At 38.4% G+C, this 27,443-nt stretch overlaps 1 protein-coding gene across 1 annotated transcript in view; it reads left to right on the top strand.

Annotated features, from left to right (window-relative positions):
- The first annotated feature begins 244 nt into the window (after positions 1–244).
- The window catches only part of LOC139700721 (O-acyltransferase like protein-like), an 82,079-nt gene continuing 54,880 nt past the window's right edge, over positions 245–27,443 (top strand). Inside the window, exons 1-4 of the mRNA XM_071599170.1 lie at positions 245–764; positions 3,248–3,498; positions 7,264–7,481; positions 25,972–26,110. Of these exons, the coding sequence (XP_071455271.1) occupies positions 245–764; positions 3,248–3,498; positions 7,264–7,481; positions 25,972–26,110 (1,128 nt within the window). The remainder of the gene's footprint in view (positions 765–3,247; positions 3,499–7,263; positions 7,482–25,971; positions 26,111–27,443) is intronic.

The following is a 27,443-nucleotide window of genomic DNA, read 5'->3' as shown; positions in this document are numbered from 1 at the left end:
CAACGAACGATTATCCTTCGTCGGACGCGTAAGGCAGCGGGGTTTTCCATGAAAGGCCGTCGCAGAAAATCGCCATATAAATACAAGGAAAGCGCGGCAGGCCCCGCACTAGTGCGAGAGTCCATTTGCCCGCTACGACGGTGCAGCTGTTTTCTCCCAGAGTGTGGCACCTCATTCACGACACACGATGGCTAGGCGGCTCAAAATAACACCACACCTTCCCTTCCAGCTTTTTTTAGTGACGATGTTATTGACTAACACCCGTGGAGGGACGACACTCGAAGCCCTCTCCACGACGACTCCTCCGACCCAAAATTCCGGCGCTGAAATCTCCACGGCTTCACGGGCTGAAGTCTCTGGTGTGGAGACGATGCAGACGCCTAGTTGTGTCGAGAGGCCGCCTCTCTTTGAGCTACCTCCTGAAATGGCCCATAGGCATTCTTCTCCCCTCAATTCTTCTGCAGCTGAAACCACCACGTCTTCCATGTTGCCTCCATACCACAGTGTGCACCAAAGTGTCAAATATGACGATTTTGAAGAATGGCACGAGGCCGACGCTGCGAGTGAACCAGTGGCTGGGAAATACTACGAAGAGAAGGACGGAGGAGAACTAGACTACTGGGATGTCTTGCGGGAGAGTCAGATTTCTGGGTTCGAGGCGTCGATTGAGGCGGCTCTCGTGGAAGTGGGGAATGAGAGGTGTCGGGAGGAGACGAGGGAGCTTCTCAAGGGCCTCAGGAACTTCACCCTCTGGGCCACACAAAGTGAGTCTTTGATTCGGTTACGAATGCCTAAAATCCACTTCATCACTATTTTTAATTGTAGCAGGCGTTCTGCTGTGAAGGGCACGTAAAATATATGGAGAAAACCTCAAACAAGTGGATGGCTGTGTTTCTATCATTTAATTTTTGAGCTCTTGATTCCGCGAAAGACAATTATAAGAACACACGGTAATTAAATATTACGCGGCAGTTGAAATAATGTTAGCCCTTTGGTTCGAGTTTGACTCTTTGGGCTCTGTATCATGAAAAAAATATTTTGACTACCTCATGCAAAAATACCTCCTAATTTAAATTACAGATTCAGGTGTGATGTGGTGGAACTGCTCCATAATACACCTTCTAATTACTGGAAGAAGGCTGATATTTTTTAATCACTGGCGTGGATTGATTTATTTTAGTAAATGGGTTTTCATACACTCCGAATATATATATATATATATATATATATATATATATATATATATAATATATATATATATATAATATTATATATATATGTTATATATATTATATACATATATTATATTATTAATATATTATATATATATATATGTTATATATATATTATATATATATATATATATATATTTGTGTCATTATTGAGTGATGAAAATCTAAGATATTATAGGAATTTGAGAATGTCTGGATGAACAAAGTTGGCAGTAAGTGTTGCCACACTCTCCAGCATACCATACTCACAAGGATGCGTTTGATCGAATCATAAATGAAGACAATAAAGGAACTTACAAGAAATTCTTTATTTCCCAGATAAATTGATGTAAAAATTTCAAACTCTGTACGTGAAACAAGCAAAGTTGCGAAAGAAAACCGTAAAATACTTTTGCGATATCCCCTTGAGATATCGTCATTTCGATTGCAAGTGATTCATTGAAAGTACGATCGAAATAGATTCATCGAAAGAATTTTTTCAATAATCATTTTGTGGGCATGTATCACAATGACCTTTTATGTGAACAAAAATTATGTTAGACATCCATTAACAGCTTCAAAGAATTGAGAAATTCTACTTTCTGATGAACATCTAACGATGAGGTTTTCTTTAGTTAGATATAAATTTTTCTATTCATTTACAAAGCTCATACCGTGGCTATCAACTTCACAATGACTCAAACATTAGGCTACAGCAATTTTAACCATTTTCGGTCCAGAAGCAACGTGTTTGACCAAATATGCTTTGCTTCATTAAGATGAGAGATTCTGAAGAAATGCCAATCAGTATATCAAGCATCAATCCGATGCCTATCGCTTTTGCCCGGGTAAAACATTCGAACGCAATGGATCTTGAAGGGAAAGGAACAATCATCTTTGTCGCGAGAGCCACATTTCAAGTTAAGCTCATGATGAAGTTCCTCACAAATCTCCTCAAAAATTTCCTAGATAGAAAGGAGGTCTTTCCAAGAAATAGGGGACCACGTATTTGAATTCCCTTCAGTCCATGGCATTATTAATATAAAAATGGCGTATCTAAGAACTCAAGAGTCTTAATGTGTTTTATAATTAAAAATTATAACTTAGTAATAGCACCGTATTTTATTTAGACGCGACTCAGGTTTCGACGCTCAACTCCTTCATTAGGTAGGTGAACATTGAACGCCGAACCCCTAGACTCGTCTAAATAAAATACTGTGCAATTTCAAAGTTATAGTTACGCATTATAAAATGAATCGATTTCTTAAAGCTGAGCCTTAAAAAAACAATTCAGCCAATTCTCTGTAGTATATTATGTCTAGGTTCCAGATATTCAGTTAGAATAGCATAAAATCTCTTGAGGTAATTTTATAAAATAGCTAATGTTTTCATTTCCGGGTGTTTTACAATATCCTTTCTTAGAAACAATGCATGCAAATGATGTTAAATGATGCAGGGTCCCTCTAAGGCAATAAAATTGGAATAGAAAATTATACGAAAATCACACCGATACATGCATAAAGGATCTAAAAAAGTATCAGAATTTTTATGGAAATAATATCAATTCTTGGGGTGAATATTTTTTTTATGAAGAGCCTTAATAAAAAGTCTCTGCATTAACATGAAACGTATCAAGCTGTTTCCCAGTAGGTTTATTGTTATATTTCCATTTTCAACGTTGAATAATGCCATTCTTTTCGAACAAGTGAGTTTAAAAACCAAAAATTTTAAACCTCCAATGAAATATCGAAAGAATTTAGGATTGAATAATTAATAACACTAATACTGAATTATGAGTTATCTGAATACCAACTTGGCATGTCTGTAGTATTCGCCAGTCATCCTAAAAACTAATTGTCTTTCTCAAATCAAGTTTTTAATTTGAAATAATACGTTGATATCTGTGTCTAAGAAATTCTAAAATACTGATACAGATGACTGAATCGCAAGCCCCCATTGAAACTAAAACCTCAAATGAAATAATGTTCGTAAACTCATTGCTAGCCTTGGATCACAGCAGTTGATATTCGTTTCAGTCTTCGACGCTTCGGTCAAGTACCCGATAGGAATTCTCTCGGGAAACGTGTACAACATGGGTGACTTCGACGAGTGTCTATCGGTGAGAGGGCCCCAGGATATCCGGGGGAGGTACTGCTTGGCGCACGTGGAGATCAAGGAGCCTGAGAAGGCCAAGGCAAGGAGGTTGAAGGGGGAGCCAATGGCCACCACCCAGGACCCATTCGCTGTCTGGCTGCATCCAATGACGTCCACCTGGGAGCAGATCGAGGTTCGTACGATTCCAATGAAAAAAACTTGTGACTCCTTGCATAGGAAATCTATTTTCTGGTATTGTAGTGAGCACAGTAGACACTCAATCCAAATATACACTAGATAATATTACTTAGAACTAGAAATCACGACGCACCAAGTCACTCAAAATGTAAGAGTAAAATATGCATGCATTATTTGTACAAATCTCTTTCCATAATTTTGGTTTTGAAGGAATATGGAATGATGACGGGAGTTGGTATGACATTGGCAAACAGTGGTTGGGATTTTTGCAGTCGAAATAAGTTTATTACGGGTCAAAAGACAGGATTTAGAGGTGGCTTGAAAAATATATATAGCGGTAATTTAAGTTTGCAATTAGCACTTATAAGCGCTACTCACTAGTCCTCCCCCTTCTTGTTTCCTGCAAATTATGGCCATCAGTAAACTATCCCTCTTCAGGATATGTCCAATCACTTTCTCTCCTCACCTAATATTTGAGGGATTTCTTTATGTGTTGCATTCTATCCATTTTTATTTTCATCCTTCTTCTGTTGTTCCCTATTTCCCTCTCTACCAACATTCTCTCAATACAGCTTCTATCGTCCAAGTCTCACATCTGTAGTAAAGTAGGCTGCATTCATATCTTTTGACGAATCGCTTCAAAATGTCTATTCTATTACTTTTCCCATTAGTCTTTGCTTCGTTTGATTTAGCCCCTCCGATATTCTAATTCCGCTTTCTATATCCCCCTTTTCATTTTCTATCTTCAGTGATTCCGCTGCCGATATAGGTAGATTGTCTAGAAAGTAACTTACGTTTCGGCCTAGCTTAGCGGTGGGTAGAGCTACAGCCACTATCTTAGTATCGAAACGCCCCTACGCATCCTGCCGTGTAGTGAGCACACTGTGGATCTTTAAATTTGCCCAGTCTAAACTGTTAAAATGTGCGCTGCAATAGATCCCGCGAGTTGTGAAGTACAACCTGTGATTAGGTTTCTACTGGCAAAAAACCACAAGCCAATAGAAAGTCATAGGCAACTTTGTGAAGTATACGAAGACAAATAAAGAGACAAGGTGGAGTCAGACAGTGGTGAATTCAGTTTAAAAATAGCCCCATCAATTTTCACGAGAGTGAACACAGTGAGGTCGACCTAGCCTTGTGATGGCCAGTTCTTGAACATCATGGTTATTTGTCCGTTCACTCTTAAACTAACAACAATTCTGACGCAAGACACTGTCACTAATCACATTTGGTCCGTGAAGAGCACGAATTTGCCGATGAATGTCAGCAGCTTTGAAGTTTATTGCCAGTATGAACCTTATGACTAAACGGATTGTACATTTGGCGGGATTCTCAATTTTATTGCTCATTTTGACTCCCTACTGTAAACAAACGACAAGAAGCCTTCCAAACACAGCAGCTCGAGGTGTACTGCCCTAGTGTGTGTGTGTGCAATACAGAAAACATTCGGCTCCCCCCACTACTTCGCACCCTACACGCAAACATAAGTTACTTTCAAGACATAGAAAGTAGAAAGACTATTCCACTTGTCCAGTATATCTTTCACTAGATATGCCTATTAGAGTTTATCTACCCTCTTCTGCTACAGGCCATTTCCTTGGTTTCAATTTAAATTTTCTTCAGATTTTACTCTTTCATCCCCTTCTCCACATTTATTATTACCCTTGTAAAGTCTTAATTCTCTGACTGTGCTGGTACGTCGTCCGCAAATCGCAGCATCCTTTTTCTCCTTGAATTCGTTCGCTGTCTCTTCATGTTTTCTTTCGTCTGATTGATTGCCTTCTCAATATACACATTAAATTTTTATGACAATAATGACCTACCTTCCTCCTTCATTTGTTTTAGCTTCTTCTATGTTGTCGTCGTATCTAACAACCTCTGCCAGCTCTCTAAAAAAGCCGTGTATCAATGTCCTGTTCGTGTAGTTTATTCCAATTTCCTTTAGGAAACATAATTAGCATCATATTCAAGTCCAAGTTACCTAAAGTTTCTTCAAATCCAGTATTGGGGTGTATAACTGGGCTTTAAGCTGGGTACATATTTGTAAATATGAATCAGGATTGGTGAAACATGGAAGCTTACCAATGCGAAAAATATGTGGACAAGGTATAGATATTTTATTTGGATATTATAAGGAGCCTAAACAGGTGCCATTTTTGATATAACTCTTATTCAATTTTAAATTTCAATATCTCGTATTGCAAGTGCAGAATACTAGTAAATATTAAATTACTCTAATGATGCAAATCTGATTCATTCCAAGTAACTTTCATCAAGATATATAAAGGCGCGTTAATGTCTCACCGTAGTTTGGTGCAATTGGGAACCCAATCGACTCCGTGGTTTCGTGTTCTCCATCCTGCAATTAAACAACTGAATACACTGATGAAATACATGCACTCGCGCAATGCACGTATTAGCGCACGGTAATTCGCAGGACGCTGCACGTTTTTGCGCGAGACGGCTCCCCTTTAGAGCATTCCGCTTCGGAGTCTTCTTATTGCCTTGTTGCTCACGGCTGCGCTCAAGAAAGAGGTGAATGCCACGCGTCTGCTGACGCGGAATGTGAGCGGGGGAAATGGCGAGGGGAGGAGGTGGGCAGTTGCGTGGGAAAGGTCAAGGGGGAATGCAATTCTGGGAAATAAACCAGAGCGCGGCGTGGGAGGGCATAGTCTCACAAGGGCGTACATTAGAAATAGGCTCAGTGTTTTCGATTTGTACTTTTACCACCCAACTCTTTGATGCTTACGCTACTAAGAATTATATCTCTATAAAAATCTTTCTCTTGTTCCGGGAATAATCCCAATGCATTGCGTAGAACTCGAGTATGCCTATTACAAATTGCTAATAAATTACAAATTAGCAATGAGTTGAAACGTTTGAACTTGAATTAGCACGAAGTGGTAACATTTATGTGACTACGATGGCTATAGCCACGCTTATAGGTAAATAAAAATAAAGTCTTAGATATGAATTGGAAGTGGTGTGAGAATTTTATACGAATATAAGAATATAAGTAAGCACACGCACAGATTCACTGATAAATCGTTTAGTTTGACTAAAAAAATTGTGAGGTCTGTACCAAAATAGAAATAACAGAATAGCTTTTGAAAGGAGTCTATCTATTGTTGATTATTATAATTTGCATAACCTACAAGATTCAGCTGTACCTTCCATATGTTTTCTTGTTATTTCAGCATATCACGAATTGCGACTGAACGCTAGCAACGTTAACTCTGGAAGTGAACTACCGGTAAACTAACATCCAAAAAATTAATTTTCACATTCGTACCGCTTGAAAATGCTAGTTCTCAACGATTTCACTTGTTGATGGTCGTTCTTAATTCTGAGAATCTTCAACATTATTTATAAAAACTAATTAATCCGTAAAAAGATTATCCGTTGAAGTAGATAATAGCTGGAATCAACACTTCTACGAGTACATTTCAGTCTCACGTAACATGACACTTCGTGATATACTAAATGCAACCCTTGTTCACTACACAGGACACACTATTCGATAGTAAAATAAACCATTCTGCTAATTCTTCTCTAACATTCTCCCCTCTATCACAATCCTCAACATCCCATCGCCAATTAACTACATGCAATGGTAACTCACTGATGCCGAAGTAACCACAATTAACCCAAAATCATCCGCACGCCATGGTTTCAGTTAATAGTCTAGTATTATGTAGTGGGTCGGCCATTTGTGCCCGCGAAGGGTGGTTTTCAGCATCTTTTTTCTCCATCACCACAGTTCAAGGGAGCTCGCTGGCGCCACCGCCGGGACACGGCCTTCTGGGCCATGTGCGTGCCTGCGTCATGCTCCGCTGGCGACCTCCAGACGGTCATGAACCACGTGCTCCCGCCGCTTGGCTTCGAGAACGGCATCCAACTCAAAGTGACCGTGCGGCCCCAGGACTGCAGCGTGGGGTCGCACCCGGAGGGCTTCGGGACCGCCGACTGGGCCTTTTGGTGAGTGGGGGGACGACACCGGTCGGAGGGGACCACTGAACACACGACACCCTCCCTCCGCTCACACCTATGACAATCGCATCGGCCCGCTCAGCAATATGGATGGGTGACGTGTACATTTATCGGCCCGCATCGATAATTCTCATTCGATTTTAACCTTTTAATTATCGTATCGAATTCTACCAGCTTATCCATAATATCCTTATTTTTGTTACGAAATTTCATTGTTCACTCAACAAGCCATTCAGAATTTTAAATGAATAAATATAAATATCGGTGGAAATCTAATAACGCCTAGTTTGGCTAGAGATAGTTAGACCCAAAATGTCGGAAAGGATATGAAAGAAAATTATTTAAAATATTCAAATTCATAAAACACTATGTATTCTCCCAAAGGTTTCTCTTGGTGGCACGACACGTTTCAGCATAGTGGCATGATGTATTTTTCCAAAGATGATTACTTTTACGAATTTCAATGTGATGGTCAAATAATGCCAGGATGTAGGAGGCAATAATGGCAATTGTCAAGCAACAATTTAGAGTCCAACATAGGTCGTCATTTTCTTTGAAATCTATTCTTTTTATCAAATTTAGACGTTATGTCAAAAAAAAGATGAGACTGAATATATACCTGATTAGTAACCCCTTTAATAATGCTTAGTGGCTCCAAAATGCAGCCATTGGCTGCCAATACAACGCTCCCAACGTTTTTTCCAGCTTTCGAATACCGCCTAGAACGCTTCTTTCGGGATAGCCTATTAGACTGCGGTACAATTTTGTTGGATATTTTCAATAGTTTCAAATCGGCGTCCTTTCAAGGTGGATTTCAACTTAGGAAATAGAAAGAAATCCGCTGGAGGAAGAACTGTAGAGTGACTGGGGGATCACTGGTGTGCTGTTTTTGGCCTGTAAAACTCGCAAACAATCAGTTGTGTGCGCTGGTGCGTTGTCGTGATGAAAGCAACAAAGACTTGTTTTTCCACAATTGTGGTCTCTTCCGCAACAGGGCGTGTCTTAAACTTCTCATTACCAATGTATTATCTCATAGCCTATTCAATGTTTGTCCGTTGGGGACATACTCATAATTAATATTCCCTTCCCAATCGAAGAAAACAATCAACATGACCTTCACGTTCGATCGCGACATCCGAGCTCTTTTGGGCCGAGGGGAAAATGGCCCCTTCCAATGTGACGACTGAGCTTTGGTGTGTATATCATAACCATAAACCCGGTCTCATCGCCTGTGACGATTGTTTTTAAGAATTATCGGTTGTCGTTGGAACGATCGAGCCGTTCCTGACTGATGTCAAGACTTTTTGCCTCTGTTCACCCGTTAACGATCGCGGTGCAATTTTGGACGCGACGCGCTGCATGCCCAAAATTTCTGTCAAAATGGTGAAACATGATGCACCGCTAATGCTAACCTCGTTGGTAATCTCCCCGACACTTTATCCACGGTTTGCATGCGATGAACCATTCACACTGTTGACGTGGGCGTTGTTTGTCGACGCCGATGGTCATCCACTTCTCATTTCTTCAGCGGTCGAGGTTTGTCCAGATTGGAATCGGTTATGCCGACAAAAATAATGTACTCTCTCATATATTCACTATCGAATGGCTTATGAATCATTTCATAAGTTCCAGCTGCACTATTATAAAAGTAAGACAAAATGCAATGCACACGCGCTGCTTATCTAACATCTTCATTCTCACCGTCACAAGAATTTGCACAGCAAGCGTGTACAAACTCAGGCAAGAATCGCTGTTGTGTACAGGCAAGTTAAGATGGGGCAACAAGAAAGGCAGTGCTTCTTTAATTTTCATAGACAATGCTAGAAGGCAATGCCACTTTGATTGTGATCCGTTGAGCAGCTCGCGCGTGGAAAGACCACGTCATGTCATATTGTTTATCTTTTTTGTTCAAACCTATTATACCAAATTGAGCTCTAAGATTCCGTGACGTGTGGATTTATGCGTCCTCAGAAATTACCGGATTCAGTATAACTGAAGCAATATATGAGACGGCAACCCCGAAAGAAGTTTACATCCTGTATTCATCAAATTGCCATACGAATATCGGTCTTCCCATGCATGGGTACAAATATATTTCGATACGAAAGCTATGGAAAAAATAATGATTGAAATTTGTTATTCACATTATTTATTTTTTAAAATTAGCTTTTGTAATATTTGTAACATTTAGTCTACTGCAAAAATGGTAGGTTTCATTGATTTGAATACAGTATTGAGTCAGCGGCAACTATTGCAATTTGAAACACATTCAGTTCACCTACCTTGCCTTAGGGTATCAGTAAGTATAACGATATTTGATAAAATAAAAATTTTATATACTGAATTATGTGAATAAATGTATGAAAAGTCTTAATTGGAAGACAGTTCTCATATTTTCGATTGAGTTACCGATATCCTTTGAATATTTACGCCTCTGTGGGCATAGATTGGCATAGATTTGTTGGCTTTGAATGTGGTTTTATTCTCTTGTACGGGTGGTGACCTAACACCCCCCGTTATGTGCCCTTGCGGTGGTTTGCGGGGAATTATGTAGATGTAGACCCCTCCCCAACCGTGGTACCAGTTTACTGCCAATCTACGATCAGATTCGATGCGAAGTAGCGAGACGCATTACGATGCCAAAACGGCAGCAACTGCATATGTCAGGCGGCCCCTAGAAGAGTTTTAACTGTTACTTAGTTTTGTGATAAATCAATGATGCTCAGGGGTGCGTGAAGTATTGCAAAATAATGCAAGCCGCAAGCAATATTAATCAAATGAAATTTTCCGTTCAATACAACATTTTTATTGGTTGTTCACTACGTTGTAATTCCATTGAATGACGCCTGAATCCTCGAATGCTGCAGATAGTGTGATCTGTTGACAGGCTTCAAACAAATTAATGAAATATGTTTGCTCGTGAAATTGATTCTGCTGAATTCTAATGGATTAGAATGCTTGTAACATCCAACTGAGCAATTTCGTGCATTTTTATCCAACATTAATGTTTCAATTCCTATTTAAATCACATTAAGACGCTTAATATTCGGGACCAAAGTGATACTGTACATCCAAATCTATTTGGTTAAACAGAAAAACAACTTAGCTTATACTTAAATGCTTTTTTAATTGGTTTCTTTTGAACGATCAACTTAATAGCGACAGCACGATTTTACATCAGCAAAGAATTTTACATTATCAATCATGCATTTTGAAAATTCTATCTGAAGTAAATGAGATAGCCCCATATGGCTTCATGTTTCTTCTTCGCAACAGAGCATCGTGGAATTTGTAAGAAAATGGAATAGTTTTTACCAATATTATTTTACCTGTCGTGAGTAGGTACTATGTTCTATTTTATTTGACATATTTATATCGCAAGATAATGCCTTAGAAAGCGAAAGAGAATTATTTTCCCCAATTTTAATTGGTTAGCTTAGTTCACCTTCCCAAGTTTGGCCCAAAATGCTCAAACTCGGAAGATCAATGGTCAAAACGACTTGATCGCAATGGAAATTACATTGAAAAGTCGTGAAAAAGTTTCACTCTTCCTTTTTATTTACGGATTTTCAAATTAACTCTCTAACTAAGCTCTCTTTTCACATTCAACTTAAAACCTCGGCGTTTTTGTCTTCCTCTCTGTCAAACAAACTACTTTTTCCACTCTCCGCCACACCATGTCACCAAAGCCTACAAATCTATGCACATCCTCTCGCCTGAAAGACCAAATCTCAGATCCATAAAACGCTACACACCAATAATTCTGCCAAATATCTTTATTAACCTTCTTTTCACATCCTTACCCAGTTACCCTCGTCATCAGTTCAATTCTTGTTCCCATTTTACTTTAAATTACTCCTAAAATGTATGAACGGCTTCACATGATCTAGTTTTTTCCTTTCTATTTTAATATTTAACTTAGCATTTCTAGTTCTCGAGAGTTTAATTGCTTTCATTTCCATTCGGTTACTCCTCATTTCATAATTCGAGAGTTATTCCCGTGAAATAATCAGTTATAACTGAAATCCCGAGGGCTGTCTGACTCACAATTGCTTGTCCACTTAATCATCTTGCTTCCCGCCTTTATTCCCAGTTCAAGCCCTTCTCATGCTCCCGCTTCCTTTTCATCAGCAGATACGTTGACAATTAACGGCAATGCCGAGAAACTACGTCTCACCCCCCAACGGTCATTGCCCATCCCGAGTCTTCGTCTTAGAGCCTAGCTTGTGCTCTCTCATTCATTTACAATTTTCTAATTAATCGTACATCTCATCGGACGACTCTCATTTTCCGAAATGTCTCCATTAACCTTCCCAACTCTCTATCAACTCTGAATCAATGGAAAATTCAAAGATCTCCTGATTAAATTCTATGTTAAATCTTTTACATAGTAATCAACCCGACGGTCGGTTGATGGCCGAGTTCACCCGGTACTAAGCCCTATACGGCGTGTGAAAATTCACACATCAGGGTAGGGGGGCCAGTTCCTTTCCCTGTGCCGGTTATGGTTTCCCAGGAAGACCTGGTACCCGAAAAATCACTTTAGCTTGGGTTAAGCTGCAGGTGCCCAGAGTGCCTTGCCCGGGATTGAACCCGGGACCCTCCGGTCAGCAGTCCAACGCTCTACCCACTGGACTACCGCGATCGGGATACTTTCAATTAACCTTTTCATCACTGTAATGGTTTTCATCACTGAATTCTACTCTTTCTAAGCCCACCTAAAACTGATCTTCTCCAAGGTAGCTGTTTGCATTATTTTACAATCATATATTTATAATCCTTATAAATAACTACCTATTCTGCAGAAAAAATGAAATATAACGCCCTATAAGTCCTCCCATTTGGCTACTTCACACTTTTCCACAATCGGGATTTAAGAAATCCATTGTCCATATTCCTTCCGCAATAGCTCTATACAAGATGCATATATTAATTATCAAGGAGCATTTTTTTCTCTCCTATTTAAAAGAAAAGAAATTTTGAATGGGTAATGTTATCCCTTATTTAATTAAAAGGTGTATCAGTGGAAAATATGCCTCCATTCTATTTTTCCGTAAATATTTCATAATATCGCGGGGACATCATTAATTCTACTGCTTCATTAGACCTAAGCACGCCTAGTGCTTTTTATGTCTCATTTACTTCTATTCCTGGACCCAAACTATCCTCGTCTACGTCTCATTTCCCTTCAATTTATAAAATAGCCGGTCCTATGCATTTGCCATCAAGCTCGTCACTGATTCTTTACACATTCTCTGTGTCCCTTTTGGTTCTGCTATTAACATCCTTTTCTCCTATGGTTGGTAGAGTTTTTCCCTTCCATGATTTTTTGACAACTCTTTCTTTCCCCTTCATTCGAGTTATATCGCCTTCTATTGGAAAAGTATTCGGTGGCGTTTTCCACAGAGACGAATAATGTGCGGAGGCTATCGAATTGGAGTGTTACAAATATTATACATATCCATTACAAGAGACTAGTTTTTATCTTTTACTGAATCGAAAGGGTTTTGCATTTATAACGTGGAATTTCATGAGAAATTTGACAACTAAGATCGATCTTTACTCCTTTCTTCCAGTTTCATCGCCGCAGTCTTGGTTGGGACTTCGATATCTGCAACCATATTTGACTTCCGCCGGCATCAAGCCACCTCTCGTTCGAGTAAGTTAAACTTTTAGGAAGAATTATTCTTAAAAATATCTGCTCTTTTTGATTATATTTGAACTTATAATTTTATTTTTCGGGAACTATCTCCCTTATCCGCCATCCGTCATTAAAATGGTCGAACCTTTCCACCATATTTTGCTAAATGTACTTCTCATTGCGACATAGCGTATCTCGGAAAAGCGGTTTCTGCGATTATATAGTTTTGATTGTGTTGATTTGTTATTTTATGGATTTCAGACCATTTTAAGAAAGAGCAGGGTTTGTAACACTTGCTCAGCTGGTAGGCTACCTTCATGACTTATATCGTATCTGGGACGTTGAAAAAGAAACGGACTTGAATGTGAATATATCCTAGTGAAAAATACACTCATTTCAGCAGATGTAAAGACACATTATATTGCAAGAATTTCTTCCATTCTCGATATCGAGAATCTCTCTTACTCAATCATTTCAAACAGTTTATTTGGAGTACTTGAAATCGCTGACCCTAAATTTGTCATTTAAAACAAAGGTTGAATGCAATGAGACACGGAGGAAATAGATTGAAAAGAGGTGCAATTAAGAAATATTCTCTGAGAAATAAGGAATAAATATTACTTTTTTCAAACACTTTTCCCAGCATAATGAGCAGAACATCAATTAAACTAATTGTTGAATGAAAAGTTGAATGATACTCATAAATTTCAAGTACTAATCAAAAATTAAGAAGTTAATCTGAACTTATTACAAGGAGTTTTTTCTTGTCGGCACATAAGTGTGTCTATTCTTGCATTGAGATGAACAAATCCGATTGAGGAAAGTAATTTTATTATTAGGTAATCTACCGATTAAGGTTGGTTTTTGGATGGACACAGCTACTAAATAAAACATTTTGTGACTCCTAACAAAACACAAATGCCCGCATCCTACTCTACATCAGGTCCCTCTTCATCCCTGAGTACTTTCTTCCTCCCTTCATCCCATCCAACACCCCTATCCTGTTCCTTCCCTTTCCTAGTTTGCCTAACATTCTACCCTCTATCACAGTCTTCAACATCCCACTGTCGGTCAACACCCCCTTCATCCACTTTTCCTGCCCCCATAGGATTTCTCCCAAAAAACCCCTGTCCTCGCCCACCATACCAAGTACTTCCTCATTTGTTTTCTTCTCTGTCCATTTCACCTTCTCCATTCTTCTACACACCCACATTTCAAAAGCCTCCAATCTACATCTATCCTCCTGCTTCAATGACCACGTTTCCGCGCCGTACATAGCTACGCTCCATATCAAAGTTTTTACGAGTCTTTTCTTAACATCCTTACTCAACGTCCCTGTCATTTATTCTCTCCTCCTTGTGATAGCCTCTTCGCCTAGCGCAATTCTTCTCCTTACATCCCTACTACTTTGACCGTGTTGGTCCAAATCACTACCGAGATACGTAAACCGTTCCACCTGCTCTGGGTGTTGCCCTCCTATTTTAATGTTTAGCTTAGCCTTTTTCTCTCTAGAAAATCGCATTACTTTTGTTTTATTAACATTGATTCTCATCCCATACCAGTCGTACTAAATTTCCAATTCACTCCGCAATGCTTGCAACCTCTTAGCTGACTGACAAACTAAAGCTTGGTCATCAGCAAACCTAACTGATTTTACGAATTCCCCGCCCACTTTTATTCCTACCTTCAGTTCTTCCCATGCCTCTTGGATAATTTCCTCTGCATACAGATTGAACAGCAACGGTGATAATGGGCAACCCTGCCTTACACCTCTTCCTAACACTGCCCATCCAGACTCCCCACTTCCCACCCATACCTGAGCAGTCTGAGACATGTACAAGTTGTGGATTAGCCTCCTTTCCCTCCAATCTATTCCTATTTTCTGCAGAATACTCATTCGTTTCTCCCAATTCACTCTGTCAAACGCAATTTCGAAATCTAAGTAACAGGCAAATACCTCCTGGTTGTGTTATATAATCCTCTCGATTAATAATCTCATTATTGCAATGGCATCACAGGTACCTCTCGAAAGTATGCTTACCTCTCGAAAGTAATACAAGGTATATGTTTTAATGATTCCCTTTCAAAATATATCCTTGGTTTATCATTTCGATTAATTGATAGTTTACGTTTTTAAGCAATGAAAAGGTGTTCTTAAAATGATACTTTGGATTTGACTCCCTCATTATGGGTGTCGTGGGATATCTAGTTTCGAACTAAATTACTTTTGCACTGAATGGTTGAGGCCTTAACTTTGTAGAATTCCATTATTAACTTAGGAGAAAAAAACACAATTTTATCTTTGCTTTTCTACAGAATAGACTTTACTCGTCGACTAGTTTCGTTTACACAATAAACACTAGTCCTGATGATGTTTATTGTGTAAACGAAACTAGTCGACGAGTAAAGTCTATTCTGTAGAAAAGCAAAGATAAAATTGTGTTTTTTTCTCCTAAGTTAAATTACTTTTTATTTTAGACCAATTCAAAGAACTGCGGGAGATGCCGCGATAGTAACTTTTAACGGAATCATTTCAAAATTCTGCATTTTGATGGATTTTCTTTTCGATAAATATTTGTACTTAAATATATGCCACCATTAGTCATTTAGATGAAATATAAAAATAGTTTATCGTGTTTTTCAATAATTATGGTTTTTGTGAATATGATTTCTGAAAATAAAATCAAAATTTTCTAATTGTTCTGAAAAATTAATATTATTGCCGTAAATAATTTGGGTACGTAAAATAATTGTTTTAAATTATAAATAAAGTAGTTAGGGAGAATTAAGGAGGGTGCAAATTTGCAGGGGAAGGTCTTTCCTGGTTACGTTGCAAAAGGGCTTAATTAATAAAAAAATTTATTATGAATAAATTGTGTGAATTAGAAATGTGAAAACATTGTGGCTGAATGCTCGAAACTATGGGGAGAAACATACTTGGATGAGTTTATTAACTTCTTCTCTGTGGTGTAAAAAATAGAGGAGAAAGAGTAAAGTTTTTATGGTTGGTCAAATTTGATAGCTTCATTTATTGACCGTTTCTGGCTTAATTGATATGTTAGCCTGATTTTATGACGATTTATTTAAAAGTTTTTTCGAAATTACGACTTTTAGGTCTGTGAAATTAACTCCCGTTCTTAGTTTCTATGGCGCCTTCGAATTCCAGTGGATTACATGATTATCATATTTATCAAAGATTGTTTTTTTTTCAAATGGGCGGGGGCCGATAGTGGAATTTCACAGCCGTAGGCCACTACTGGGTTAATTAGCATGTAGGACAAACGATGTTAGGCAGCATAGTTAATGGTAAACTAAAAACACTATGATCATTTGATGTAGGATATTTGGAGAACTTGAATGTGTTGGCCCTAATTTGCAATTTTGATGATAGGTTGACTATAATTAGACACGGAGGAAATTGATTGAAACGGGATGAAAGTGAGGGTAATGATGTGCTTCTGTAAATAAATTCTCGTTAAATATAGTCTTTCACGATAGAAGAATTTGTTTTTCACACATTTTAAAACGCCGAAGCAAATTTGCAGTATTTTGCGCTGGATGCCATGTTGAAGATTAGACGTTAGATTCCTCTCATTAGACGTGACTACGAGACACTCCAATCTGAAGTGATGTCAAATTTGTGTACCTTTGTAAATATAACCGTGACACTTAATCAGATTGATTTCGTATCCAAGTATTGTTAAAAGGAATTAGGTTCATGGCAATTGCTCGTAGCACTTCATGTGCAATTGAATGCGCTGTTTTGGAAGCAAAGCTTCATTAAGGAAGCTGCGAAATTGTTAGTTTCATGCTCTTCAAATATGTAATGCCTAGCTTGAATCTATATCCGCATCTGAATTAATAAAGAAGAGATAGTAACAATATTACGCCAGATAAGTTAAATAGTACGAGTGGGTTTCGAAGAATTACATCATCTTCAGGTCTTCAGGCAACCTGAAGATGATGCAATACATCGAAACCCGGTCGGACTATTAAACTTATCTATTGGAAATTTGTTGCTCTATTTTCTTTATTATGTTCAAATTCCACCAAATCACGCCTTAAACTATTCAATTCGCATCGGATTTGGGTGTCTTTATCTGACGTCCGAGGTATCTGCCCGCAAAGAGAAAGTCAGCGCTCGTATTAAAATACATAGGACAACAAGTCGGGCGAAAAGAACCCCGGATCGTAGTTTCAGTGAATATTTTTCAATATATAATTATCTTCTGTCAAAAAAGTGGAAGAAATAACAAAGCATTATGGATAATGCGCATTATATGATTTGAATAAAAAGTATCGGGAAAAGTTTCGGAAAAACAGATTTATTTCAGAAATTGCTACAATGCTTCAAAATTCTTCAAAAAACCTTTTAATGTCGGCACTTTTGCCAGCGGCTTTTCCACGACTCGAAGGCTCCCTGGTTGGCGGATTTAGGAAGGTCCTTGAGGATACGAGTGCAATTTCTTTGATGGCACTGAGGCACCATGGTGGTGTCCTTTGAGGAAGGATTTCACTTTAGGGAATAGGAAATAGTCTCCTGGTTTCAAGTCAGGTCGAAAGGGGGTTGGGGAATCGTCGCGATGCCATTGCAGAAAGTCTTCGCAAGTAGACACTACTCTTTTCTTGGCCGTGCGTCAAGACCTTCGGGACGAGTTTAGCGCAGATCTTTCGCATCGCCAAATTTTCAGTGATGAGGGTATGCACTGTCTTCTTATCAATGCCGATACGATCTGCGATCATGCGCACACTTAAACACCGACGGTTTGAATTAAGTACTTCAAGTACACGTTAGTAAAAATATTTTCACCGATAATTTTTATCTAAACCTTGTATTTATATTTCTTAATTTTTTATTTCTTAATTAAAAAAGAAATAAACAAAAACATCAGCTATTAGCGTACAATTCCTATCACGTATTCTGTTCCACTAAGAGCGAAGGAGAATAAATTTCTGTCTGTGTACGAGGGTGGTCCCAGAAGTACCCGACCCAACAAAGAAAAAACAAATATTTGGAAAAAAAATATTTATTTTTCAATATAATCTTCTTTCGGCTCTATACACTTTTCCCATCGATGCTCAATGAGTTTGATTTCCTTTTTATAATAAGAACTGTCTTGCTTCTCAAAATAGTCATTAACTACCGACATCTTTTCTTCGCGGTTGGAAAATCTTTGACCACCGAGCCATTTTTTCAAGTTTGCGAACAGAAAATAATCGAAGGGGGCTAAATTTGGCAAATATGGTGTATGAGGTAGCAATTTAAGCTTTAATTCATGTATTTTGGCCGTTGCAATATCGGAAGAGGTGATCTGGTGCATTGTGTTGTTGAAACATCACTTTCTTAGTAGCCAAATGCGGCCGCTTTTGCTTGATTTCTTCGCTTGAACGTTGCAATAAGTTCGCATAATACCCGCCGTTAATAATTGTTCCTTTTTCAAGACATTTAATGACAATTATCCAGCACAACAAGTATTGTGCCACATAACGATGATCAATTTTCTCCATTTTCACAATTTCACTGAAAATGTTCACTATTGATGGCTGCCAAGCAAAACCTAAACAATGTGGCGTCTTCAAAGTTGAAACATTTCCTTTGTAGATTGCATGCTTTCTAATAAAGCAATATTTTTTAAGCAGCTACCGCCATCTCTAGGTCAGGCCGGGTACTTATGGGACCACCCTAGTGCACTTCGGGTGGGTTGACTTCGGAATGTACTGATCATACTTGACAAATGACTACGCTCGCCCGACTTACCTTGGTTCCCTCATGCATTCATTTGTTCATGAATCGCTCGCTAATGCTGTTAGTACCCTTGTCAATGGGTGATCCAAGCAACAAGTAATGTACCTAAACCACATAGAGAAGGTTCTTGTTAGGTAAAGCAGTGTTTCCACTCCTTGCCCAAACAGAATTTCGAGTTGCCTACAAGTGATCACGATAAGAATAATAAATATGTGCCACTGCCTTAAGCCGCCTTGCAGCTAAAATGTATTTCAGATGAAGCTGGTGTTTTTAATTGTGAACGATGTTTGCTATTGTATAATTTAGTCGAATATTTTGCGCTAAATTCAAATAGAACGTCTTATAAAAGACATTTTTAAATACAGAATTGGAGATTATTTAAAATGATGTGCCTATATATATATATATATATATATATATATATATATATATATATATATATATATATATATATATATATATATATATGTGGGTCGTGGTAGTCCAGGGGTTAGACTACTGACCGGAGGATCCCGGGTTCGATTCCCGGGCGAGGCACTCTGGGCACCTGCAGCTCCACCCAAGTTATGTGATTTTTCGGATACCAGTTCTTCCTAGGAAGCCATAACCCCCACGGGGAAAGGAACTGACCCCCCTGGTGTGTGTATATGTATATATATATATATATACAGGTATATATATATATATATATATATATATATATATATATATATATATATGTGTGTGTGTGTGTGTGTGTGTGTGTGTGTGTGTGTGGTGAATAAAATTCTTTCACGCATGCTTCACATTCACTTGCGGAAGACTGCGAAATGTTAAGACTACGCAATACATGAATGAATGCTAATAGAGTTTGCTAAGAACTACTGTGCCTAAGCCACAGTGTAAAATGAATTTGCCAGGAAACATTTGAATTTTATCGGCTGTTAACCGGGTGGATATCGCAATATATCATACATACATAACATATGCTCCCAGCATTCATATCCTATGATTGATTCTTCTTAGTGGACTGCGTGCTCAAAATTTCGAACGCCCAAGGCAAAGCAGGGGTAAACCCTTCAAAACTCGTGCGGAAAAAGTGGGTGGGAAACGTCAGCGTGCATCGAATCTGTCAAGTTATAGGAATATTGCGTGGGCTCTTGCCACCTGATATGTGAGAGATTTAAATTGAGGGATATTGGAGTATAATATTGATATGACGGCAGGAAAAGTATATTCACCTACATCTACATAAATGCCCAGTGATCCACCCAAAGGTTTGTGGCAGATAGTGTAAGCACTCGATAGACTGGGCTAGGGCTAAGAGAGGGAAAGGGTGCTTAAATGGTCAGGCATATTCTGTACATACGTGAAAAATAAAGCGGGAGACATGTAATATTGGTGAAATTTATTAAAATCCCTTTCCAACATGGTCAGAAGCGAAATATTATTTACCGCGCATATCAACCAGAGTTCACATTTCCCTCTAAATGACAATGTGAGCATAGGAAAAGAGTGTAGAATTCGGTGACGCACAAAAACCTTTGATTTGTAAGAAAAAAGTTTCAACTTGAAGATAATATTTCGTACCATTTAGTCTGTAAGAAACGAAGTCAACACGATTCGCAAGAAAGACGAAGAAAAATAGAAGTGTAAATAAAGGAATTTGAAAATAATTCAACATTTCACTAGCAATATGTGATAAGTGCAAGCAAGTGAAGGAGTACCAGATATGGCCATCAAAAGACTTGTGGTGATTTGAGGAGATATTTACATGTTCCGTCTCGCAGATACAGTCAATAAGAGAGAATGCAGGAGGCATGCAGTCATCCTTGAGCGCAGTAAACCAAGTATTCCAAGGATACGACATGGAACTCAGTCGAAAGAAAATTAAAATGCTAGTTTGTGGAAGATGAAGCTTGCAGGTAGATGTTGTCTTCATGGGAGACGTGCTCTCGAAATATTAAGATCATTAAATAAGCAATACTAGTGGCGATGCATTTCAGGTTTACTAAGTCCTGTTTATGCTACCGATGTTCACTCTTTTTTTCCATGTTTTTCTATGATATATGCAGAATAGTACGTAGATTCCTGTTCTCAATTCATTTTTCGTAGCCATTTGCAGAATAAGGAGCAATTTTGACGTAAGTTAAAAACCACCAAAATATATTTGAGAAAGTTTTTATTAGTTTAAGCCTTTTAAAATTTTATTGATTTTTTATTTTTTGCGTTTTAATTAACGCCTTAAATTGCATTGACGCCTATTTGAAAGGCGATATATTGTTGACCTTTTGTCCATGACTCGATGATAGCCGGTAGTGTATTGCTTCAACTAGATAGTCAGTGCAATGACGTCGTTCAGCTATGGTGCAAAAATTATGCTGTATAAACTAATTTCGGCAATATTAATTAATAAACATAAATACTTTGCTCACATGGCCAATAGGAATATATTTGTAAAGGAGGGTCATCGCTATGATATTATGATGAACTATACATAGGAAAAGCCTGGGGATCCAAAGAGACGTCAGTTGGACTACATTATTACTAAGCACAGGTTAAGGAGCAGCCTGAATAGCTCGCACAGTTTCGTTAAAGTGGATGTGGATCCAAATCATAATGTAGTATTAATTGAAGAATATAGCCAGATTCAAAAGGTTTGAACAGCAAAGGAAATGGAATGTAGAAATATTAACTGAAACGACAAGAATGAAGTACCAGGAGGCAGAGGACAAAATTTTGAGTGAAGACAGGAAGCGGAACAGTAGAAGAAAAATGAGAATATATTAGGAAAGTAATTATAAAAGAGAAAAATAGACCAGAGTGACTAAGTAAATAGAAAAAGGACCAGTTCACATATCCATGAATAGCAGACGATATGGTCAACCAAGATAGACGAGAGAAGTAAACAGAAACATGTTGCTAGTTGGACGCTCAAGGAAGTAAATAATAAACTGAGCCCATCGACAAGTACTAGGGTAGAATAAGCTTGGTAGACAACGCAGTACGGGGATAAGAAATACTTTCAAAGGAAGGGTACAATTGGTGCACTGTTAAGAAGGGGAAATAACTCTCAGAAAGTAAGAATTTTAAAGTGTACACTATCAAATATACTTCGATAATTATCAATTAAATGAGAAAAGATCCAAGATACATGGAAAGAATACACGTAGAGGATAAATATGTTGAAGATTTTAGACCAAAACGATGAGACATAGGAAAGGAATATAAGCTTAAGTCTATATATGAGGAAAGCTTAGTTCTAGGCTTACTGGATGCCGAGATGGAAAGAACATCAAGGGAATTGAAATAAAATAAGGTCGTAAACGTAGACAACATTCCCGCGGAACCACTTCAAGGTTTAGGGATTTTTGGGAGGAAGACTTCTTTTTGGACTGATTAGAGAGCTATTATGAGGGAGGAATTCGACCAAACTATTTCACCAGATCAGTGTTTGATCCTTTTCTAATTAATGGTGATGCAACAATATGTGAGGACAACAGCACATTAATTTTTATTTCAAACGCAGCTGAAACGATGCTTAGAATAACCAATAAAAGGATGAAGAGGCGAGAAAATGATATCTTAGGGTATGACCGATTTGGGTTCAGAAAAGGAAGAGGCTCATACAGGCGCGAGGTCATGCATAGATAGATAGAGGTCTTTATTTGGGCAAAATTGAGACCTAATGGTCCCTTCTTCCAATTAGAGTGTACGTTGAATTTTGCACATTGAATACAATTAGGATGCATATGTTTGTTTGGTAGATTTTGAGAGAGCGTTTGCGGGAATGAATTAGATGTATTGATTTAATGTATTGAAGAAATTAAAGTAGATTGGAGATTTGAGACTTATTCGTAACCTCTACATATCATAAACTGCTCAGGTGGAGTAGTGGATGGGGAGTCGAGATGGGGAGTGTTAGGAAGAGGTGTGAGATAAGGGTGTCTATTATCATAGGCTAACCTCAACATAACTTCCTTTTTTCAAACGCAAAACGCATTCAAAAAAGTAAGTTATGTTGCCACACCCTGTAGTAAAAGAGCCAAGGAATGAACTGGAGGTAAAAATGAAGGTCGGTGGTGAAATGTTAAAATCAGTGCGGATAATCGCGCTAAAGTTATCCAGTCAGTAAAGGGGTTACAAGCCTTGCTGGGCACATCATGACATTATTTTGACTGGGGAAGGATGATTATCAATGTAAAAAAATCAAATGCTACTTAATTTGTAAGAAATAGGAAATCCTAAGTGAAAGTAGGAGGGCAAAAATTAGAGCAGGTGGATCAATTAAGTTATCTTGGCAGTGTTATGGAACAGGGTGGTAAACGTAGTAGAGAAGCAAGGAGAAGAATTACGTTAGGCAAAAAAGCTTTCACATGGGGGAGGGAATTGATGATAGGAACGTTAAGAAAGGATGTTAGGAAACGTCTCATCAAAACTTTGACATGAAACGAGTGCAGAAACATTTTCATTGAAGTAACATGATAGGCGTAGAATGGAGGCTTGGAGGATTGAAGAATTTGGAAACGTGGGTGTGTAGAAGGATGGAGAAGGTGAAGTAGATTAAAAGGAAAACAAATGCTGGGTGTGGTGGAAAGGAGACGGGATTGTTTGAAAGAATCCAAAGGAGGAAGGAAAGGCAGTTTCGATTGGCAATGGAATGTTAAAGACTGGTAGAATAGAAAAAATCATAATTATGATATGAGGCTAGTTTTAAAGAGGAGAAAACATTTTAAAATACAAAAATCGGAAGCATTTTAAACAAAAATACCATTGATGAATATGATATTAAAATAAACAACAAACTTATGGACGAGTGCTTCAACATTAAGGAAAACATTCCTTTTCTAAAATATCAGGCATTTTTTATTTAATAATTTCCTCCAAAAGAGATTTCCTAAAAGGCTAGAATGGAATTCTTTGGTTGTAAAGCTGCCACAATAGGTGACGTAGTTCAGTGGGTCGGAACTCAGGTACTCAATGACTCAGTAACCTCAGCTTTGATTTTTTAATAACATCAAGGTCGATTCACGGCTTAATTTTGAGCTCACGAGTCGGATGAGTTGAGTTTTGCTACTGTTCAAAAGGAAGTTCTTATCGCCTAAATCCACAAAAGCAGAGTTTTCTTCGTTTCCCTTAGATATTACTATATTCATGATGATAGTCGTCAAAGTATATCTGATAATCTTCAGCGGTAAGTAAGTGTTGGTAATCCACCATGCATTTCTGGAGATAAATCTGCGTTAGAGCAACTGCGTTAGATCCTCTGCGTTAGAGCGACCAAGGAGAAGGCGTATCAGACCCTAGTAAGACCAATTTTAGAGTACGCTTCTCTTGTATGGGACCCTCATGAAGAAGGTCATATTAAAAAACTGGGAAAGGTGCAAAGAAAGGCTGCCCGATATGTACTGGGGAAGCATAGGAGGATGGAGTGTGTGTCTGACATGCTAGAAACGCTGGGCTGGGAACCTCTAGAAACTAGAAGAAAAGTAAGAAGGCTTTCTGGAATGTTCCGCATTCTGAAGGGGGAGAAAGCTTGGGCAGATCTTAGGAAAGAGGCGGGGAACCAAAATTTTATAGGCAGAAATGATCACAAATTTAAGGTAAAATGCCGGCCACAGAGAACAAATAAAAAAAATTTTCTTTTCTAAATAGAACAATTGTTGAGTGGAACACCTTACCTGCAAAAATATTCGAGCCCTTTCCTAACAGAGTGATTGGTGTTAAGAATAGATGTAAGGCATATATGTAATAATTTGATTGATGTGTGGTGTATGGTATTATATGTAATAGCTTAATTTTTTTAAATTTATCTTTTTTCTTGCTGATTAATGGTTGTAAATGGAATGGGGATTCGCTTGTTTTGTTAAAGAGATTTGTGTTTTGAAGTCTGATTTTATCTATTATCTTTGAAATTATTTGGGACTTGTGTGCCACCTGACAATGTCTATTAGCACATGTGTATTTTTAATAAATAAATAAAGAACAAACAGGGAAATAATTAAGTACCAAGGATGGAACCCTGAGAGTAGATCTCCATATGGAAAGGTTTCCTTCGGAGTACTCCTGATCGTACGATTAAGAATGGGATCAATTCAATACGGACCAAGGAAAAATTTAAAAGTTTTTCATTTTAAGAAGTCAGCGTGAGTGATCTAATAATTTATTGAAAGCAAGTATTATAGGAGCCGTGCCCATTCTTGTATCAATCCACCATTATCAATACAGTACAGGGGAAACGTTAGGTATTGAGGTATGCATAGGAAAAAGCATGTTGGATGAAATGACGGGCGGGAGGAGGTGTGAGAAGTTGAATAAGAGCTTATTGTAGGGCAGGGTGTCAGTTTTTGTTTTGTTAGGAGCGGCCAAGAAAATTATCACTCTTTGGTCTATTCAAACGATAAGTCAAACGGTAGAATAGAAATTGGACCATAATTTAAGAGAAGAAAGTGATTATCACATGAAAGAGTTAATATTTCATTTACGTAAGGGGAAAGGTCTGCAATCAACCAGCCTTCGGATTCCGATAAAATCCAGAAACTTAGGCATGAGCATTTAACCGCATAAAATTTTGACTCTTCGAAAACTGTAATTTATCTGACCTCACCTGCTTAATATTTCTATCGCTTGTCAATAAATTTACGATGTTGAAAATATATTAATTTTATTACGTGACAGTTTAGAGCTAATAGTACTTCAAAATAATCTTAATTTGTGACGCTAAAATTTAAAGTGGCGCAGAAAATGACCCTCAAAATAATGTCCAATCTTGTTCTTACGGATGGTAGTATAGTAGCTATATTCATGAGTTGAATACGTTTGAGATTAAAGCTACCTCATTAAATAAAAACTAGATCAAAAATCAGCTCACGAGAAGTGCATTTGGATCTGTATTGTCCGTCTCCATAGAATTTACTCCCATTTTATGAAGACGCGGTCCAGGATTAAAGCGTTAAACTTCCTCACGAATTCTCCTGTGAAAGTCTTGTCGAAAATTGTCATGCTATTTACATCAATCAAAATTCAAATTACATGATGAGAGCAAATCCGCCGCTTGAAGTATTTAAATAGTCCTCACTTCCCTCTCTCCTTCTCTCTTTTTTTCCTTTCAGCACCCGTGCAGTCTCTACTTCTCTGCTTCTCCATGAGGAAGAACTTCAGCAAGCTGCACATGGCTACGAACACAGATGGCCTGAAGGTCATGTTCGGAATCAGGGTCCTCTCAATGGCGATGATTATCATGTGCCACAAGTACGGAGTAACCATCGGCGGGGCGACAACCAACGGGCAGTACATAGAGGAGGTGCTTACATTTGCCCGAGGCGACCCGTGTCCCGACCCCCCCCCCCCGGCATGAAAGAGTCCGCCGCGTCCCCAGAGGCCGCGCTGCCTGCCCTCCCGGCTCCCTTGTGGTCGGGAAGGGGGTGACGTGACTTCTCGACCAAGTCACCAAGGTGATCGGATTGTCGGTTGAAAAACAAAACCGAAACGGGTTCGGATTAATGCCGATATTTGGTTGGTACAGCCTACCTAGTCTCATCATGCATTAGTAATTGAGAGCCATCAAAGTACTCTCGTCGACCGGGAAGGGAGGATCAACTACTAGGAAGTCGGTCTCGCGCAGTCACTTCGTCGAGAAAAAATAAAGATTTGACGTCTTAGTTATATTTTCTCATTTAAACCCTTGATAATAATTACTGCTGAATGTGGAGTTTTATTTATGCGTTGTTTGGGACATGATTTACTTGAAATTCAAATTAGGAAACGCGGCCAAATTAAGTACCATAACGGTTTATTGTGAATTCAAGTATGGCGTCGTAGAAAGGATTTACTCGCTCCTCTCTCTTCCTCTCTCTCTTTTCTCCTTGCGTCGCGGAAATGTGTGCTGAGGCCAATCGAAGGTGCTTAATGGAAACGTGCACCATATGGAATCGCTTCTTTCCTTCGAGTGAATTACACTTGCTTATGTAACTGTTGGCTTTGTACAAGGTTCTAGCAAATTTCTACCATATTGGCGTCGAAATTCAGTTAATTATACATTATGGACATTGCAGAGAGTGTATGGGGAACAAAAAATTACTGAATGAACTTTTATTCCCATATTGTGGTATTATAATTAATATATATTATCATATACTTTATGCTGAATTTCAAAAAATCTTATTAGCAGTTACCTTTAAACCTGCGTTGTATAAAACATTTGGATTTATTGAAAGAGTACTAGGTAAATGTGATGATAAGGTCGAAAAGAAATATTATCTTTTGCTGGTTAGACCTCATTTCGAATACGCTTCAAGTATATGGGATCCTCGCGTAATTGGATTGACTGCCGAACTAGATCGCGTGCAGCGTTTAGGAGCTAGATTTGTAAAACGTTGAATCTCTTCCATAAATTGGAAGGATGTCAGTGATGTTGAAAATGTATTACCATCGTTCTTCGGTAGGAGAGATCATGTTAATAAATTAAGAGAGATGCATAACAGATTAAGTAGAACAGGTTTGAAATGTCATTTTTATCCCGAGCGACAAGGGACCAGAAGAACATTGCCCGACCGCGGTAGGGTCATATTCGGGTAAAAATTAC

Source organism: Hetaerina americana, unplaced genomic scaffold (genome assembly GCF_022747635.1).
Source record: "Hetaerina americana unplaced genomic scaffold, ioHetAmer1.1.p SCAF_107, whole genome shotgun sequence".
In the NCBI taxonomy this organism is placed as follows: Eukaryota; Metazoa; Arthropoda; class Insecta; order Odonata; family Calopterygidae; genus Hetaerina; species Hetaerina americana.
Note: the sequence above shows the minus strand (reverse complement) of the source record. Positions and strands in the feature narration are given on the sequence as shown.